The sequence below is a fragment of the Poeciliopsis prolifica genome, unplaced genomic scaffold (genome assembly GCF_027474105.1).
Source record: "Poeciliopsis prolifica strain line A6 unplaced genomic scaffold, Auburn_PproV2 SCAFFOLD029, whole genome shotgun sequence".
In the NCBI taxonomy this organism is placed as follows: domain Eukaryota; kingdom Metazoa; phylum Chordata; class Actinopteri; order Cyprinodontiformes; family Poeciliidae; genus Poeciliopsis; species Poeciliopsis prolifica.
The window spans coordinates 1887842-1908522 of NW_026562404.1; the positions used below are offsets into that span (position 1 = coordinate 1887842).

Consider the following 20681-nt stretch of genomic DNA (forward strand, 5'->3'; position numbering starts at 1 on the left):
TCTGAGAAGTACAGTAGATATAGATTAAAATTATGCTCATGTGTCTGAGTTTTGATTCAAGGATTATGTAAAAGCTTGTGCCAGGGGCCAGCATCGGCAGATGACACATACAGTTGATTCTGACGTTCTTCATCCGTGTCTTCAATCACTTAAATGTGACAGAGAGAAAGGAAGCTGCCTGTTTGACTGGAGCCCCAGAGGCTGCTACCGAACAATGTCTGGCAAACAAGAACAAAGTGATTCGCAAACTATCAGCAGCTCTCAGCGCTGTTGTATTCATGAAAATAACAAAAAAAAAAAGTCCCACTGACTTTGTTCCCTCTCCTTCCTTTTCATATCGCTTGTTGTCTTGTCACTGTGTGATTTTTTTCACTCTGCAATATTCCTAAATGAAATGAACCGAAGGACATATGTCACACTCAGTAGTGGATGGAAGGAGTTGGGGGCGTTAGGGGGTTCAAGATGAAATTTAGTTTTATGCAAATCACTTTCCAATCAATGATGAGCTGTCTTTTTTCTCCTCTCACTGCATAACCTGATTATAATTTACATCAGGACGTCCATCTGTTAGATGAACGCCCACGCAGGCCATCATGCATATAGAACGGATATATGCATGATGCTTTTTTATTTGTAAAAAAATACACACACAAACACACACAAAAAAAAACAAATTGGCAATGGTTGAGAATGTTATCAATGTTTATCCCAGCCTCCTACAGCTCTACCATCTATTACTGTTCATCTGTGACGTTTTGGCCCAGGCTGGATAGACTTGCACTGTGAAGAAATGAGGTGAGAGCAGAAAGGCTGAGGCAATTTAGTCAGACTTTTAATAAAGCGTGATCCAGATCCTGGTGGAACGAAACCAAGGGTCTTGAGTTGTAGCTTGGATGCGTTTGATTACACTGAACACATTTATGTAACTTTATGATGACTTTCTTTAATCAAGCCGACTGTAAAACTGTGGTAGTTGTGAATGATTTATTGTAGAACTATAGAAAAGTTATGCAGAAGACAATTATTGTGTTATTGCTGAAAACAACAACAAAAACATTAAGATAAAACTCAAAAATAATATGTTCATAAGACCCAGATACTGCTCATTTGTAACGGTTTGCATGTGTTTAAACTAGCAACAATTTCATTTTACAGAAAAAAATCCCCATCATTTTACTTTTACTTTCTACAGATTTCTGTATTAAAATGTCTAAGTGCATCAATTCTAGATCAGAGGAATATTCATCCTATTGGATGTCTGACTCTTCCACCTGAGCCGGGGCTCTCTGTAGCTCCCCCAAAGTTAGCACAGGGTGCATGTAACAGAACGCCCCAAAGGTTTCAGTATGAAGATGTGCAAAGCTGTTGAAAACATACCCAAAATGGAGGCTCTGACTTTCAATGGTTTGTTCTGTATTGATTTGAAATGGCAGACACATCTGTAATTTCATAACATGTCATTTCATGAGAGTAAAGCTGCTCTATTCTGCTCTAAATGACCAGTAGCTGTGACTGACACGTGATTTTGAGTGTGTTAAAAGAATCAAAACTCTTTACAAGTGTCCTTAAATAATACTAATTCTATTCATTCTATTATTTTTTTCAAACTTATTTTTTTTCCCTTCTTTTGAAAACCTCAGCATCTGTAAGCGTGTTTGTATCTCCACAGTGCGAAGCGACTTTAAAAATCTTACCTTTTCCTCAATAAAATTTTCTTTGGAATGTAAACAGAAAAATAGTCATTGCTTTTTGAGAGATGAAATTTATTTATGAGAATGTTTTAAAAGATTTGATAAATCGAGTCTGGTGGTTTCACCTTCAAAGAGGCTGTTTATGTTTTGTGTGTGTGTTTATTCAGTTTAGTTTTAAATTTAAAAGAAGTGTAATGTGTCTAATGACTTTTTTTTAAAGTCATTAGTCGCCTTACTTAAAAAGAGTGCACTATTAGATCCGGGATGAGATTATAAATTTAAATGTTTTATCTTCACCAAGATTTCAGCAGCTCGTCCATTGATTGTTGGGATAACTTCCTCTCTCTCTTCTAGATAGTTCAGAACTGCACTTCCTGCAGGTGGTGTGTCTGGGCTGGGTGGGGTTGGTTGGGGGGGGGGGTTGGAGGAATTGGGTCTTGTGATGCCCCTTTTTGACCTAATAAGGGCAGGTTTTCACTGTCAGCTGAGAATCAGGTGCTTGGTAAATATACAAAAGAAGGAAAATTCCCTGCTGGGTACAGAGACTCACAAGGCAAAATTTGAATAAGGGATTCATTTTTCTTTGCTCCCTCTTTTCTGCAAACAGTCTCGTATACCAAACAGTAGGCAACCTGGAGATTTCCCGTAAGTAGCAAGTATTTTCAGTGAGCGACAACTAACAGGACTTCAAGTTTCTTTTAATCCCTTTTTGAACTTTACACATGGAAGCAGATATTATTATCTCCTTTTTATCTTGGTCACGTTGAGTGTTTTTTTTTCTCTTTTTTTTTTCTGCTTAAAAAAGCCGAATACTTCTGATGCACATCCAGCCATTCAGCTGATGACTTTGACATCAATGCTAAACTGTTAACCGCTAACATAATACACATATTTTTTATAAAGTAATTGCATATGATGACATTAATTAAACATATTCTTGCTGTCAGTCCACACAATGTGGAGCTGAATTCCCAACGATTAACTTCAGCCGTGAATAATTACAGCTAATCGTATGCAAGCAATTAAAGTAAAAGCCTGATCAAATGGTGGCTTAATGTCAGTCAAATATGCTGACGTGTAATTGAAAATGTCCCCTTTCTGCTCCCTGCCACCGCTGTAATATGAATCCATCAAAAAACAGATCCGGTTTCCTGACTGCAGCAGCAAAGGAGATGATACTTAATCAACTAATTGATGCAACAAAGAGCTTTTTCCACACATGTGCTCAGTAACATCCTGTGCTTCTTGTGTTAGGGGGTTAAATTATTGACAAGGAAAAAAAAAAAAAGTTTCATTGTTTTTCACTCCAAAAAGCGGTGATCAAGTGCCGAGATGACAGATATAAAAGGTCCGATGTGGCACTTTCAGAGCACAGCCACAAATATCTTCTTGTTTTTGAAGGAAACTTTTTACAAACAATTTTTTTTTTTTACAGGTGAAAGTGAAACATGAAGTGTTGTATCGATCAGCCGCAGCATTTTGTGCTATAAGTCGTCAGGCTTTGTGGCTCAAAGGTAATTATTCATAATTCACCTTTGCAGAATCCTCTGTACAACAAAGGCACCAGAGAATACTGAATACAATTTTATGGATTACCATTTTTCATGTGCCTTATGACACAATTACCTTAAAGCTTATTTTCGGGGCGGGCAAAAGAGGATTTGGTGACAGAAAAAAAGGAGGATAATGTTCTCCCTTGTATTTAACTTTGACAAACTTGCAGGCTTGGAAGTGTTAACCATTTCCTGCTGCTTTCTTTCTCTTTCTCTTTCTCTATTTTCAGTCGTGCTGCATTGGAAGGGAGGGGCACAGGGTGGTGGAGCTACAGGTCACTGTTGGGCTAAAGATGAAGTGAGTGACAATAATTGAGTTAAGAGGGGAAACAAATGATTTCATCAGTGCATGCAGTGGAAAGAGTCGACTGATTTATTTCTGCAAAACAATACATACCAAAGAGAATCAATTTTATTAGAAGTTGTGTGGGTGATCAAACATGTAGCTCTCACTGCACTGACATGGAGACCGGCGTCCTGCAACAAACATGAGACACTAAGCACAGAGAAAACAAGTGTCTTTGAAAGGTAAAAATAAGTCAATGTGGAGTTAGTTAAAGGATTTATTATTCTTGTCATATGTAACGATCCAAAAATGCACATCTAGGTAAATTGTCAGAATTGCGCAGTGGAGTATTTTTCTCTTTTTAAACCAACTTTTAATATAAAATCTGGTCAAGATATAGATTTTTAAATATAACTTACAATTCCATAGTGTTTGCTTGATAACTCTATACAAATGCATCTCTTTCATCAAGTTTTATTTTGCTTTAATTAGCATCAAATGCTACAACAGGACAACAGGACATGTCTCTACTAATGTAGACTGTCTCTACTAATGTAGACTGTCTCTACTAATGTGGAGAGATTAGTAAGTAAAAATAATTATGCCACACGTTTCTGATGAGCAAAAATCAGTTAATTAATTAGGCATATTTGCAAACAGGTCCAAATGGGATTTAATCAGTCCAATTCATTCTGACGCAATGGCTCATATAATGAGAGTCATCCAGTTAGACACGGATCGCTGAGTCTAGACGCTGTGAAAAAAAAACACAAACCTTACAGATTTCTTCTGATTTTGGTTTTTAGTCCCCCTTAAATGTTAAACGAAAGTAAATCCAAAAATTGTTTTTCAATTATTATTACGCTTCAATTCAATTCAGTTTAGTTTATTTGCATAGTGCTAATTCACAACTAATTTCATATCAAGGCACTTCACAAAAAGTTATTTCAGTTCAATCACACATACATCCCAGTTGATCCCAGAAATCAAACAGTTCATTAAAAGCTTAGTTTATTTTTCAAATGAGCTTAAAAAGTTTCCTTCCCAATGAAACCCAGCAGATTGATCACGTCATTGATTGGGAGCATTCTATTCTCCTGAAGTGTATCCACTTTCTAATTTTTACCTGCTCCTACTCCCCTACCCGACTGGAATAATACTTTTGTTTTAACTGTAAGATTTGTCAAAAAGGAAAGTTCTAAGCCTTGTCTTGAAAGTAGACAGAGTGTCTGATTTACTAAAACTGGGAGCCAATGAAGGGAAGCAAGAATAGCAGAAATATGATAGTACTTTTTAAATGTCATCACAGTTCTTACTGTAGTATTTTTGGATTAACTGAAGGCTCCCGATAGTAAAGAATTAGAGTAGTCCAACAAAAATATGTCTATTTTTGGCAATATTATGGAGCTGTATTAAAGGCAAAAGGCTAACCAAACCAACCTAGCTCAATGCAAAACGATCATCATCACCCCTGTTCTAAAATCTGACTGTGTCTCCCTCGGTAACAATTGCCATGTAGCATTTGCATTAATTTGCAACACTTTTGGCCCAGTTATCTTTGCATAATTATGTTAATTCAGCAAGATTGTAATTCACGATTTGTAGAAGTCTTATACTCACAAATGGACAAATTCAAGTTATTTCTGCTGAAATGTTTCATAGTAAACCTTGCATATCAGTTTTCCCAGACTACATATGTTTTGTGATAACTACAGTGCAGCTTATATAGGATAACTAAATTGCCATTCTGCTGCCATCCCAGCAAGAATAATACGTTTTGATATTGAAACATCGCGTTCAGCTGCGCTTGCACGGATTTAAATTGGAAATAATAAGCAAAGGACCTTTTCAAGGCCTCATGATGCAACACGCTTTGTGAAACAGTTACAACTCAAAGCTATGTATACATGATTTTAACCGGGTGGGAAGGACGTATTGATCTGCTGACATTCATCTGAAGGACATCCATTGTGGAATGCTTTCACATGCATGGGTTTTCTCTGCTATGAACCATCATAAATATCACAACTTATGAAAAGATAGTAATTGCATACAGAATAAATGGGACTGCAATTATTCCCTTCTAGTTTGTTGGTAGTTTAAAATGTTGTTTGCTTGGTAAAGTGTGAGATAAGGCTACTCGGCCCACCATGTTTACATCTAAGCATGAAAAGCATTTTCATATTTATGAGTGATATAAATATGAAGCGTTATTTATGCTACATCTGTGACAAAAAACAATTCTAAGAAGGTAAATTTAAATTAGTCACAGATTCAAACAATAGGCCCGCCAGAGATCACAAAGAGATTGCCGAATGTAAAAGGTCAACAGCTTCATGTTCTCACAGCTAACCCAATTGTTTATCTGATCAGATCTCAGATCAGGTCTGCTGGTCTATCACAGAAAAGGGTGATCGTCCCAGTTTTTCTAGTCACAGGCACTCTGTGGTGGTGACTGCACTGAAAAGTTTTTTTTTTTTGTTTTTTTTTGTCTGATGTCTGTAGATGTGCGGTAAAGCACGAGTTCTTGTTGTGCTCAGGTAAAAAATGACTCACAATCCCTCATGACTCATGTGGTAAGTTAAAGTCAAACTTATTTTCATATCATAAGCGCCGATTGTCATCCTGATACAGGATTACAGTCGTAAGAGAGAAGGACCTTTTCCTCATTGCTCTACCTTTTGACTCTTTACTGGGTTAGCGTTCTGAGAGGGACTTATTTCTGTTAAATATTCGCTTTATGTGTAATATGTGGAATACAGTCAAGAGAACTCGCGCCACAGGATGTGGTAACTTCGGCTGTAATAGAAAATGGATTGAGCACAGCTCAACTGCCTGGGGCCAACATGGTGGCTAATGCATGAGGCTGTTATTAAACAAGGTAAATTGATTAAGTTTAACAAGAAACAAAAAGAAAAATAATGACTCTGTTAAAATTGGGTCATTTTTAGTCAGTATCAGAGACACAAACATAAATATTATAACCTGATGTAGTGAAATCTTTTCTTGTGAAAGTGTGTATTAAGTCACATGGTTCACTTGTTAGGTGTTTAACTGTGTCTCCTTCCTGGAGGAAGACAGTAATGGAGACTATTTTTTTGCCATTTTACTACATAGATTTTTGTTTTTGTCTTTCTTTGCCTCAGTCATAGGAGAATTTTTCTGTTCTTTTTTTATCCTCCTGGTTGTTGGCTTGATACCATTAAGATTTAATTTTAATGCTATTACTCACCACAATTCCGCCTGCAGAAAGTTGATGTCTTAGGCTCTATTTACAGTACTTTATTTTGTATAATTTATATAAACACAACCTTTAGATTGTGGAGTTTTATCTATTTTACCTTAGACTTAATATTGCCTCCTAAATTAATTATCTTATTACAAGATTACTTTTTTGATCCCTTCAAAATTAACATATCATATCAGAATTACTGCATTTGAATCAGTGTTGCGGTCATGTTCTCATTTGGATGAGTGGAAAGGACATCATATCCTCATGTTGACACTGAACTCACTTATTGATGTTGGTAATGTGCACAAGGATGAACATATACAATGTTACCTCCACGACTGAAGGAGCTCATTCCCTCCGAGTTTTCAGGTCAGTGGCTTTCATCAGATGTAAAGGCAGGGGGGTCGGTAAATTATGAATGAACAACCACTTTGTGGATGAAGGGGATGATGCAGATTATTCATCCCTACTTCCTTCAGCGCAACTTCTCTGGTGGACGGCTTCGACTCCAGAGAGACGAGGGGGGGCAGCGTTACTCAATGGACCAACACAAATAGACTAAAGGTGGCAGTAAATTACTACTATCCTTTTTTTATTTTAAATCTCCTTTTTCAGTTTTGAACTGGTGAAGGTTTAGACTTGCTATGTAGCTTTTACAACTATCAGGTGTGTAATTTATTGTTAAGTTTTTATGTAGCTGTATTTTATTTGTTTATGTGTTGTTCAATGTTCTTTGTTCTCAGTATGTTTAAAATCTTCTAATGTTAAACTTTTTAGTCTAAATGAAAGTATCAGAAATCAATCAGCAACAAACTAATCAGTATTCACTGTACTGTTTCCTATTCATATATTTTGTATTAATTTATAAAAATTAAGATTGACTTACCACCAATAAAAATAAATACAGATGATCAAAAAAATAATTAAACACAGCAACCTATTTTGCTAACGATTTATATTTCCTGAACTGATGTTGCACTTTTCCAGTCCTACTGATCACTGACTTCAGGCACATTCATCCAGCTGTGCTAACAAACACACACACATTCGGAGATGTGTAGCCAACACGGGGTTCAGTGTCTTGCCCAGGGGAACATCGACGTGTGGCGGGGAGAAAGTTGGACTTTAACCCACAGCTTTCTAATTGCAAGACCACTCAGCCACAGGTCACGCCACAGCAGTAAAATATGTAAAATAAATTAATTAATTAAAAATTAAAAGTAGAAATTGAAAATATAACATGGAGAAAAACTAATTTCACAGATTATTGCTACAGAAAGAGAGACTAGTAGCGACATTCCTCTTTTTGCACTCTCAGATACCGCACTGTTTGCGTGAACTCTTGTTTATGTGACTTCAGCCTTTCTGTGTCATTGTTAAAAGCAGGCTGTTTAGCTGCAGAATAAATGTTTTTAATTTATTTTTGAAGACACGCCTTTGTCTGGCAGTTCCCGCTTGGGGCGAAAGATCATTGATGTGGCGAGGAAGAATGATAGCTGATGATCATGTAGCCTGTCGGCTGCTGATGACTTGAGTGGAACAGATCAAGTTATGGATGATTCATTTCAACTCTGAAGCGATACTCGTCTGCTGACTTAATCAGGACCTCTACGACTTTACAGGTCAGCAGTGGGGGAAGGGAGGTGTGGTGCATAAACATGCTTTAGTTGGAAATATACAAAAATGTCCATTAAATACTCCCTCTTTCAAGTTCACCTACATGCTGAATATCTCCTAATATGGTTTGCTTTTTTTTTCACCCAGAAACTTTATGAAATATCCTGTTTGTGTTTGTCCCGGTTCATAAACTTTTAATTATTGAATTTATCTGAGCAGCACACCTGCACGGGATCACTGATGTGGTGGATGTTCAGTTCTGAAACGATCCTGCATCGGGTCCTGTCTGCCGTCTGATGGAGGTACAGGAGCCGGCAGAAGGAGGCTTCGGGAGGAGCCAATGGCGGAGGGAAGCTCTGATGAAGAAAAAAAGAAAGAGGGAGGGAGAGAGGGAATAAACGTAGGGTGTGGAGGGAAGGAAAAAAATAAAAAGAAGGTTCTGAGAGGGATCTAACTCTGGCATAAAAGTAAATTCAAATACATTATTCATGGATTTCTATGTCAAAATATCATTTACGTGTGCTGTGTTGACTCATGGTTCATAAAATGAGAAGGACATAAAAAGAAAGAAAGCATGGAAGAAAACAAACAACTCAGGAGACGTATCCTCTATTCTTGGCCAGAAAAAATAATAAAGAACCCCAGTGTACTCTTCCTCTGACTTATTAGGCATCAATTATTTATCGGGGGCTCCTGTTTATTATTCTTTATCCACCCAATAAGCAACTATCTTGTCAGAGTAACACTACCATCAAAGTTTGCATATTTGAAGAGAGACTGAGGGAATCTTGGTTGTATTTTCAACAGACTTAAAGCACAAACCTCCAGGTTTTCAAAAGTGAAATCATATAAATAAATTACAATTGAATCGTCTTGATTGATTAAGTCTTCAAGCAGTCCTTAAAGCCTGGGCCAACCAAACCAGCATTTGGTGAGACATTTTGGGTCTGCTAATTTTTATTTTGGATTTCCTGCACAATGAGTGAAGTCACTACTGTACCGACATGAGTCTCACCTGCCTCTTTACAAGTACAACAACACCACAGCAACCCCCACAGGTGCACAGCAGTACTACCGACTCAATCAACTTTAGTCACGTTTAATTACAGTAATAGTGGTTTCCACTTTGCAGGCCGATAGCTGGATAAAACCGAAAGGTCACAAGTCAATTAACTGGACGAAAAGGTTGACTACGGTGTTCCTGTGCCTGAAAATACGTTGCACATTTAAATTGACCAAACTATGAAGGCAAATAAAGAGTAAAATAATGGTAAACACAAACAAGGGCCTCAAAGATGATCATATCTGTGCACGTGTGTGCAGAGGCTGCCCAGCACTTGTGACCTGCTCCACTTTTATTTTGATTTATAAGCCTGCTGGAGAGCCTCATCACAGAATCGCTTCATCTTCTCTCCTTTATTACACCACATTTGTTTTCATTTTCCTCCCAAGTTGGGGCTGAATACATTACAGTTTTCCCATGAGGCTGCGGTGCGACCAGCCTCTCCACCACCAATGGGACGCCCGGATGACAGGGAGGCATTTCTCCGCGCGTTTCATCATTAGCAGCATTAGCAGTGTTTTCACACCAAAGGCGTTGTTACTGGATTGCTGCTATTTTGTGGTACCAGCACAGCGGATGCTGGTCAAGCACATTGATCGGCATGACATCAAACGGAGTCACTTGAGTGACTGATCAAAGGGGTTGTTTGTTGAGTGATTAACTGCAGTTAAACCTAAAAACAAGCTTTAATATTAAATCCACCAGTTTTCATTTCTGTTTTATTTTAAATTAGGAGGTTCTGTCATTTCTGTATGCCTGAGGCTAACTTTGAGAAACAAATCTCACTTGGGCTTTGAAAGATACTTAAGATAAGAACATGAGTGGAGATAATCTGGCAACTGAGTTTAGCATAGAGAGGTCAGTGACAGGTTAATGCACACTTAAATGGAGGAGGGGAGCTGAGACATTGAGATGTCCAATCATCAAGGTGTACAAGTGCATGAAAAAATTATAACATGGGTACATTATTCATACATTAATGTCCCGAGTTAATGCAAAATTAGTACATTACAACCAATTGTTTCATCTGTGCATTACTGTTATGTAGCACTAAAATGTAAAGCATTCAAAACATTATTATAATTGAATTTTTTTTGTCGGATGAATATTTTCAACGCCCTTCACTTAGATAAAGCTGAATAATATCCAGTTTTATCACTTGCCTTCACATGTAATCTCAGTCGAAAGGGCTGCTGTTCTTCAAGGGTTTCAGAGGTTTATTGGAGAACGCTAGTGAACGAACAGCTACAGATGGGTCTGAGGAGGATATGGAAATTTGCAATCAAAACATTATGTTTTGAACCCATGCATATAGCTCTGTTCATTCAATTGTCCAGAAATGGAAAATGTCTGACGGAACTGGAGACCAAGTCATGGACATCCAGTTGTTCACAGAAACGGTCAAAAAGTAACTTTGGAAGAGCTGCAGGAATCCAAACCTCAACTGGAAGATCCTGTTGAGAAAACAGAAAGTTGTTGTTCACGTTACAAACTTGTCTTTAATTGAAGGGTGGCAAGAGGGGAAATCCTGCTTTTGGTTTGCAAAAGGACATGTGGGGAACACAGAAAACTAGTGGAAGATGTTGTTAAGTGAGACCAAAAGATGGATAAATACTGTAAGAAAATCTGACAGAGGCTGCAGAAGACTATAGGTGGGCTTTTAATATACTTCCTACATCTGCACTAGTTTGTTTGTTTATCATTCAACATCCAAGTAAAACACGTTGAAGGTTGCAACTATAACCTGATAAATGTAAAAGTTTTTCCAGGTATATAAATACTTTACCCACTGTGGGAGTAAGCTCTTCACAGTTTGTCACATATCCACTCATCTTACTTGCAACCTCTGTTATTGTTGGCCATCTTTGTCCAGACTCAAGTTGCTGATATCGCCCACATCATTTCAAGGACATGCAGTAACACTTACCATACAGCCGAAGCTTACCACACAAATACAAAAAATAATAATAAAAACACTGAACATCAACACTATTTTCATGAATGAATTCCCAAGAAAACCTTTAGGGGATAAACAGAAAAAGAAGAAAGCACTCCATAAATCATTGAGTAAACATCATGTTTCAAGGTTTGGTTTCTTGAAAGGACAACATAATATACATGTTTTTTTCAGTTGTAATCGTAAACTGCATCCAGGTGAGCACATGAAACACACAACCTTGAAAGTGTCAAATATCGGGCTTTTTGTATACTGATGATAAAAACAACAAATAAATGTCTTTATATAAATCACATGGCTGTGTAAAGTGAATTATTTCTAAACTCCTGGGAGAAAATGTCTTCGTTTTGCTTTTGGCAGCCTCTAGTACGTGTGGAATATTTTTTGGAATTGAACCAAGCCAGAATATGTTTCACATGCACATCCCAGTATTTGAACGATCACACAGTCCATATTTGAAATCACATCTACATCAGAAAGACACATATTGTTTTGAAGTCCCAAATTCTTGGGCAGTAGAGGCATAATCCTGACTAACATCCACGTTTAATCTGTTTTCAACAAAGGATTTCTCATCAATGTGTTTGACAAATGAAAGACAACAACAACAAAAAACACAGTTCAGACTGTAGACATTGTTAAATAAAGAGTCCCACCTAGGGGTTGTAATCTGTATTGCACCTCAATTTATTTTATTTTTCCAAATGAAAGTATTGAGGGATTTTGTTAAATTAGCTTGATTTCTAAGATGTGGCTCAAAGCAAACCAAGATGAGTTTGAATGTTTCTTTTAAATTATTGGTCTTTCCTGGACTCAGGTCTGCAAGAAGACTGTGTAAAGGAAATGGTGTTTCACTGTGGGCTTGTTTTCTTACTGTAGGTATTGTCAAAAGACCTTGCTCAGAAGACCTGAGGTATTAGGGAGAGAATGAAACCATATTTGGTTAATAAGTCCAAGATGCAGGCAGGCACAGGGACCCAGGTTCAGTCCTACCTGCTCAGCCTCCCTTTGTGTACTCAGATAATTCTCTGAACAGGTGCAGACGAGCGCAGTTTGTGGGCCGTGAATCATCATGGGGACACTTTGGTATGAGACAGGGGCCTTGATTTTATTATTTGCTGCATTTCCGCAATCTTACACTATGTTTGGAAGTGGTAAGTTTATTTAATTAAAAAAAACTGTATTTATATGTAGGTTATATATATATTTATTTGTTTTGTTTCGTTTGAATCAAATATAGTTATAATGATTTACTCAGGAACAATTTTGTAATCCAACCTCTTCATTTTGTGATCTTACTTTGCACTTAATTCATCCTTGTTCAAGATTCCCCAAGCAAACCAGGGAAATGTCCACGTTTTATCCTGCACTTCCCATCCCGTTTGGGACACAATAGAGATGAAGACTGTCCTGATAGAGATAAATGTGCTCTTACAGATGTGGTTCTGTCTGCATGCATCCTATTTTTGGGTAGAAGATGGTCCTGACACACCACAAATGAGTATTTTTTTAATTATGGTGTATGCATTTTGATATAATTATTCAATTGTTTAGCACAGAAGAACTATCTAAAGTACCTGAATTTAAATGGAGATGAAACAACATGCAACTCAAACACTGAGTTTATTAGTGTATTTAATTAAAATGAAACTGTGCAGATCAGTACCAGGGTGACAGGCATGGCTCTTTGCAAACATGGCCCCAAATGGTGGGACAGCACTTCAAATGTCCTGAGCAATCAGCAACTCTTTGGCATTTGTCACCACACCAGACAAAATACCACGGAGAACCGCAGCAACCTGGCTTATCTGCAACACAGATGTTTAGTGGCTTAGTACATCAACAGTGTAAGAAGAGTAATTTGTCTCCATGCCCTGAATCTCACCCAAAGTTGTCGATATGCACTCGTGCCCACATCCATTGGAGCAGCATAATTCACTGCAGGGGCAATCGTTGTCACTGTAGCAAAGTTCACCACACACACCAATCTTCCCTTGTGGGTCTGGACACTCTGGATCAGCTGAGAGGAAAAGGCAAAACCAGAGAAGAAAAGTGCTTTAAAAAATAGCCAGAGCATAGGAAGTATTTGTGAAGAATTTTATTTGCATCAAAAATTCAATGCAAATATAAGATGTAAACATATTTATGCCTGTACCTCTTACTCATAATAGGAGGGTCACAGACAGATCCCCCTGCATACGTGCAACATTTTTCTTCTCCAGGACAACAACCATCATGAAGACATGGTTGTGCCGGGACAAGGGTGTTGAAAACTTTTGGGCACGTTCATTGCTTTCAATGTAAAGACAACAGACAGATTCTAATTAATGATATGGCCTAATTAACAGAATTTCACAAAAATTCTGAGGTAGCCATTTAGCTATGTTTAAAGATACAACTTAGTCCATGGAAAGAAGGTGCATGAGTGCACATTCATTCAAATATAATAAAAATATGAAGCTTACCTGGCTTTGAAATACCTTTGCTACCCTGCACACACAAACCAAATGCAAAAACCAGTGCATCTTTTGTAAAATAGTACATCTCCATGTTTGTTGCAGACAGGAATGTCCACTTTTACTTTTGCTTGGCCAAATATCCCATCAAATAAATGCGATGGCACAGAGGCCACTGGGTCCTGGTGTCTGTTGAGTTACATTTCCAAGTCTACTTGGTTTTTTTGACTGTGCAGTTTGTTTTTCAGAAGCAGAGCAGCCTCTGCATTGACTTATACAGCACCTATAAAATAATTTACTTATTTACAGCCTTGCATGTTTCATTGTTTCATTTGTCCTTCTTTCTACTTCCATATGATGGTTTGATTGGTGTTTAATGCAAAGCTTTTATGAGATGCCAATAGGTTTGAGCATCATTGAAATCCAAATGAGCTAATATTGATTTTCACCAACAGGGGGTTGAGTTACTTCCTAAAATACTGACTTCAGCTGTTAGCTTCCAGAGCTTATTTGAAGCTATTATCCTCCATGTATTGATTACTTATTGCCTGTGTCGTTGCTCTTTATTGCATATATCTTCTACTTCTTCTTGATGTAAGCCTGTGCTTACTCACATACAGCATGACTTTTCTCAGGTGATCTCCTGATATTTCACAAATAAATACAAAATGTAGATTTTAAAGTAAATGCTTATTAATAAAGAAAAAAAATATAAAACAAACCTACATGACCCTGTGTGAAAAACAGATTGCCCTATTGTCTTTAAAACATAACTGTGGTTTATCACACCTGAGTTCACTGTCTCCAATTAATTTCCCATCCCCTTGTGAGGCTACGGTTCCGTCAATGTAAAACAAAAACCTCATCAAATGTGCTACTATCTGAATTTCTGGGAACATTTATTGCCATTGCTATCTTCTGGAAACGTTTTCCTTGTTTGTGCAAGTCAGCGATCTCTCCAATCAACATTTTTGGATGAGCCGGTTGCTGATCTCCCACAATTGAGAAAGCTTAATCTGTGCATCTTTACTAATAAATGGTTGCTCCATCCTTGAGACCAACAAAGGTCATCAAAGATTTGCAATAACTGCATCATTTACATCACTTTTCTTTTTCCTTTTTACTTTATAGTATTACTTAAATTCAGCAACATTCAAGAGATTTTAAACATGAACAGGTCATTTAAGATTAAAGCATCAAAACATGCAACTCAGTGGTGGAGTTGCTGTGGTGTTTAGAATCATCATAAATAAACCAAGTGAGATTGAAGGACCCAAACAGATGACTGGATTTTCTGATAGACAGAATTTTCTGATAGACAGAATTTGTGGTTTCTTACAGCAAATCATTTGGGTCCTGCAGCAGCAATTCAATCCAAGACCAAAACACTACAACCATATTTTATACTGAGTCACTGATTCACTGCAAGAATTATTAATCCCAGTGTGATTCACTGACTGTTTCTCATCTGGTCACAAGTTTTTATTTTTATTTTTTAGATCATGTTGCTTTTTGATGCTCATTTTTAAGGACAGAAAAAAAATCCACAGAATGATTGTTTTTAAAAAGCTTCTTAATGGTGATTAGAAGTGAGAAGTTCAGCAATGGAAAACCAAATCCGAGAGTTACACAAATGAAAAAAGAAAATGTCACTCTGACAAAAGTTACTGTGACTTACATTTTATCTTATCTCTCCTGGCATGGAGATATAAAATAGCAGGTCAGAAACACAGCAAAAGTTCAACAGTAAAAATTGTTTTTAAGGAATTCAGAAGCTTATTAACAGGAACCGTATGGCAATATAATATATAAATGTTCTTGTTTCAAAGAGAAAAAAAACAAAACATTTTTATAGTTAACTAGTACATTTCCCACTTACTTAAATTTAAAAAACAAACAAACAAAAACTTCAAGTTGCCCTTTTTATGTATATGCATACTAGTGCTTGACTCAGTTCTTCCCTGAACATTAACGCCTTTGGGTTTATTTTCTATTCTGTTACAGAAGGACCCACTTCTGTAACAACCTAATGGATCCTAAGGTGCTGCCTCACAGAGGCGGCACGCCCCTTATCTTGCGGATAACGTTGGCTATTCGCTTGGCCAGTCCTGGGTTGGGTTCTTCTACCTGGAAGCTTCGGGTCAGCAGGTTGTACAGGGAGCCGTATCCCACGGCCACCACGGTGCACGTTAAACAGATAACATTGTAAGGCATGCTGAAGTCTGGAGTTGGCAGGTTCACCAGCAGAGGCTCTGTGTAGACGCGTATGAAGTAGCTGGACTCTTCTTTGGTGGGGAAACTAGAAAGACAAGTGAAAACTGCGATTTTACACCCAAACAGAAAACAAAAAAGCCAAGATGTCTCTCAACATGCTAAGCAAAAACACTCCACTCACAAAGTGCTGAATAGGGGTTGCTCCTTCGTGATGTTTGTGTTCATGGCGACAGTACTTGGCACAAGAGCACTGACAACTGAAGACCTACAATTGAATGAGAAACACATCTTAATTATTGAAAGAAAGTTGGCATCTGAAATATACGCTCTTTTCTTACTTGGAGGTCAGACTTATGACAGATGTGACAGGCAATGTGTTCATACCCGATGTAGAAGCCGTGGTTGGGATCGGGCGTGTACTCGGTCCATTTGAGCAGAGCCCTCTCAAACTGCACTGTTACCTCAGTGACGGAGTGTGGCGGCAGCTGGACCAGCATCTCCAGCAGGTGGGGCCGAATCCGATCTTTGGACGGCTGGTAGTGGATGTAACCTGGGTATAGAAGGGAAGTAAAAGGAGCAACGAAAACAAAATGTTAATGTTTGCACCAACAATTCAGTTACAGATAGTTTAAATAATTGAATGAAGAAATGATATAGAAGCTTGAGCAAACAAAAAGAAATCTGCATTGAAATTATGTCACTTGACTCCAATGCACTATGGCATGTTCAGTAATCTTCTGAAGACTGAAGGACACGTTCAGTTCCTGATAGACTTTAATACCTATGGATTCATCAGTGTCCGTGAATCCATAGGTATTAAAATGTGAGTTAGATATATTTCTATAACACACAATGAAATGCTATCGTCAACATTTTATTTTAAAGGTAAAAGAACATGATCTTCCAATGTTGATTTTGGCTGACAATTATAATTTTGACATCTTCATTTCTAGCACTCACTGGGCTTGTTGTCCTTTCCCTTGCTGGTGACGGTCAGCGTGTGAACATAGAGACGCAGATACCAGGGCACAGAGTCCAGCAGCAGCACAGGAAAAGATCTGAAGGGATGGTTGTTGTACATTAAGGTGTGGATCTCTCCGGTCTGCAGCCCGTACCCAGCAACGTAACGTTCGGCATGGAGCAAGGGCCGAAGCATGTCGCCTACACGAAGAAAGATGGTAATGATTTGAAACAGAGAAACATGCTAAAAATCTTAACCGAAAGAAACACACTTTTACTTAGGCAATATCAAGTGTACAGCTATTGGAATAGGGTGGAAAAATGTAGAATTTTATTTAATGTAACTGCTCAAAAATAGTTCCTGATGGGTTTCACTTCCAATCCAAAAATGGCCAAACAATGTCAGGAAGAACGGCAAACAAAAAACTCCGGCCTAGGTAAAACAAATTCACCCTCTTCATCTTCTTGTGTCAATTGTCAGCAGCAATGTTCAGCCCATCCAGCAAAGCTGCTTCAGCCATCACTTTTGTCACTCACCCTCTGTGGATTTCCAGCGAATCAGCACATTAAGGGAGCGCACAGTCCCAAAGGTGACTTGTTGGGTCAGATCGTAGACGGAAAAGGTCCGTCTGTCCCCCAACACCACCGCCTGGCTCAGCAGATGAGTAGCTGGACTGAGCTCAAACTGGTCCTCCTGGAGAAATGAAACCATCTGGTTTTTATTTGCATTTCAACTAAAAGGGAAAAAAAAAATCCCCTTCTGTCAGGCGAGTTTGACACCACTTTGACAATTTAATTAGGTGTATCTCAGATGTTTGCATTGTTACAAAGACTATACAGATATTTAAAGTGGAAGAACAGAATGCAACCTGAGGGTTGTCTGTGACGTCGATGAATATTTTACTGGAGGAGGCCAGCGGGCAGGCTTCGGTGAGGGTCCGAGAGAACATCTTAAACAAAGACCACTCTGAAGAGAGACGTGAATACATTAGAAAAGATGACAGAGATATATAGTTAAGTTGTGGACGAATGCAGGAAAAGCCGTCTTCTTCAGACCTCGTTTGCCCTGTCCAGAGGTGTGAAGGTCAAACACCACATTCAGCGTCTGCCTCAGCTCCAAGGACGCAGTTTTGCACGGCTCGTCCTGACACACTGGCCGTATGTGCACAGCCTGGGAATGAAAACTGCTGTGGAAGAGTTTCTCCGACTTCAACAGCACAGCCAGACCTGCCTGAAAATGTACAGGTGCCACACGCAGGGGGGAAAAAAAATTAAGTCGGTTGAACACCAAATCGGCACATAGACTGTCAAGAAAAAGAGGGATTCACCTTGGATCCACACGGCAACAGTTTTTTCCAAGGAGTCAAGTTTTCAGTGCAGACGATTTCTCGTGGGAGGGTGGCGTAGCGAAGGAAGCGGTGGTCTGTACCTTGAATTTCAACGTAAGCAGTGAATTTTGAACAGAAGGTTTGATCAACGTCTACATTGTCCAGGATTTCTTTAACGAGTCAGAGCTTTTTAGAAAACCAAGAAAAAAAATGACCTGCATGAAAACTAAATAAGTGAGCTTTCAAGTGGACAATGTAAAATAATGTGGACACATTTATCTCATATTAAAACAATACATATTTTAAATTATGCTGATGACTGACTGCAGCTGAATAAGAGAAAGCAAGGCAGAAAGATGCTTAATTACATCTCACATTTCATTACTATAAAAATAAAATGTGAGTTAGATATATTTCTATAACACACAATGATATGATATATGATATGAAATGATATGACTGCACTAATCAATGGAGAAGTACTTGAAATGAACGATTTCTTCCTTGACTGCTGACGGGCAAGTGCAACTGTGAAGAATCTGAATAGCTTTTTATTGACATTGAAACTAAACACCAAAACTCAAAACCCAAACTTTATCAGTGTTCTATTTCTGTTTACTTCAAACATTTTACAATCTACTATTGGAAATTCCTGTTTTTGTAATGAAAGCCACCCTAACATGCAGGATTTCTGCATCTTTCTCTCTTATAAGTACCCAAGGAGGAGCTGGCACTGAACAACATTAACATGTCATTAGCAATCTTAAGTTTAATTCAGCATAATGCATCATAAGAGAAATTTAAAGGCTGAGAATGCTTTGCTGTACCATTGGCAATTCCCAGGGGTTTGAAGGAGGCGCTGGGCTGAACAGTGTTGGTGGAATCAATGAAGTTCAGTGAAGCACAGAAGATGCCTGACAACACGTTTGTCAGCTCCTTCCATGTGGCATCCACACTAAAAAAGGGAGAGAGAAGACAGAAAAATGTTGACGGGACCAACAGCTAAATGATGCACAACAATGCATTAATATCAATGTCAAATATGTGAGAAGCCATCTTAGTTGATCAGAAATGTAAATACTTAAAACAACTGCTTATTGTCAACATTTTTTAAAAAATGTTTTATTCCACAGATATATCCCTGTTAAACAAGCTGCAACACTTTGTAGCCACCAGATGGCAGCACTCACTCTGTCACAGTGTCCTGAAACCAGACCCAGAGTTCAGCTCCTGGAGGGGAGGGATGGTAGGGGTGTCCCCACTGCATGGTCCTCCAGTAGCCCTGTGTGAAGGAGATGTGCAGCTCTCGCACTGAGAACTTGGAGATGACCTGACCCAGAGATTTAGGGAACAGCCTGTAGTGGGACACTGAGAAATGGAACCACGTATTTAATATCAAGGACATCGTTTATATGACAGAAAATGGAAGTGGGGAATTTGTGTTTTGCACTTGCATTTTAAAAAGTTTCAAAGTCTCTCTTTAATGTCCGCATTCATAAAGTTGTGCAAAAAGTACTTTGCATGACGTGTAATTCAATATATGGCACCTATATGGCAAAAGTGTCCATATTCCTTAAATCTTTTCACATATTGTCAAGCTAAACTACACCTCGATTCATTTGGATTGTTAGTGACAGATTGTCACAAAGTAGAGCATGATTCAGAGGCGGAAGAAACATGATTCAAATGTGAATAAGGCTTGACTGATAAGATGTTCTTTGCATGTTCTTACCTTTTCTTCCTCCGGTGAAGTCAGTCTCCCACACGGTGCGAAACTGGAAGCTTGCATAAATATCTCCCGAGTGCAGCGGCCTGATGACCAGCTCCTCCTGAAACTCGTCTTTGAGCGGCGGTGCTGCTGTCAGGACCGAATCGGGGACAGGTGAGTCCTGTTTGTTCGCGGCAGCATCACCGGGAACTGTTCCGTCCGCCTGGGTTGCTTCCCACCGCCTCTCCTCTGTCGGCTCTTTCACGGTTTCCGCCGCTGTTTGCGGATTATCAACCACTCCGGCATGCTGCTCATTACCCGGCGCAGGTTCTTCACTTATTACCACCACGGATAACGAATAAATAAATACAAGAAGTAGCCAAGCGCAGCGACTACACCTGGGCGCTGCCATATTGCTACTGGGTAGGTGATTTACTTCCGCCTTCTGACGTCACGCAAGGAACCAGCCAATAGACTCTTTCCATTCCGAGTCCCGTGACAGTGACTATATGCTTTGTTTTATGCAAAAATATTTAATTTAAGAGACCAGTTGCATTAAAATGCCTGTTGGAAATCTGTGTTTTGACTTTTGCAGAACTATGAAATTGTTTGGACG

The 20681-nt window shown here is 38.6% G+C and overlaps 1 protein-coding gene and 1 long non-coding RNA gene across 2 annotated transcripts; both read right to left on the reverse strand.

The window, feature by feature from the left end:
* Positions 1 to 13043: 13043 nt before the first annotated feature.
* On the reverse strand, positions 13044 to 14272 carry LOC129372495 (uncharacterized). The gene is made up of 3 exons (XR_008607256.1): positions 13555 to 14272; positions 13285 to 13419; positions 13044 to 13207 (listed from the first exon to the last, which is right to left on the reverse strand). It is a non-coding gene; the product is annotated as an uncharacterized LOC129372495 (long non-coding RNA).
* Positions 14273 to 15410: 1138 nt separating this feature from the next.
* pigt (phosphatidylinositol glycan anchor biosynthesis, class T) lies at positions 15411 to 20494 on the reverse strand. Its single transcript, XM_055049967.1, has 11 exons — positions 20090 to 20494; positions 19548 to 19725; positions 19185 to 19312; positions 18358 to 18458; positions 18086 to 18260; positions 17899 to 17996; positions 17567 to 17723; positions 17030 to 17230; positions 16454 to 16619; positions 16251 to 16334; positions 15411 to 16154 (listed from the first exon to the last, which is right to left on the reverse strand). Exons 1-11 carry the CDS (start codon positions 20475 to 20477, stop codon positions 15905 to 15907), a joined length of 1926 nt encoding a protein of 641 aa, XP_054905942.1. The 5' UTR covers positions 20478 to 20494; the 3' UTR covers positions 15411 to 15904.
* Between the last annotated feature and the right edge of the window lie 187 nt (positions 20495 to 20681).

What these genes read in the sequence shown, in the direction of transcription:
- pigt (XM_055049967.1), bottom strand. Translation starts at nt 20,477, where the DNA reads ATGGCAGCGCCCAGGTGTAGTCGCTGCGCTTGGCTACTTCTTGTATTT. An exon ending in TCGCTGGAAATCCACAGAGG is followed by an intron (nt 17,231 to 17,566) that starts GTGAGTGACAAA and finishes TTCTTCGTGTAG; the next exon opens with GCGACATGCTTCGGCCCTTG. An exon ending in GGGAAAGGACAACAAGCCCA is followed by an intron (nt 16,620 to 17,029) that starts GTGAGTGCTAGA and finishes TTCTATACCCAG; the next exon opens with GTTACATCCACTACCAGCCG.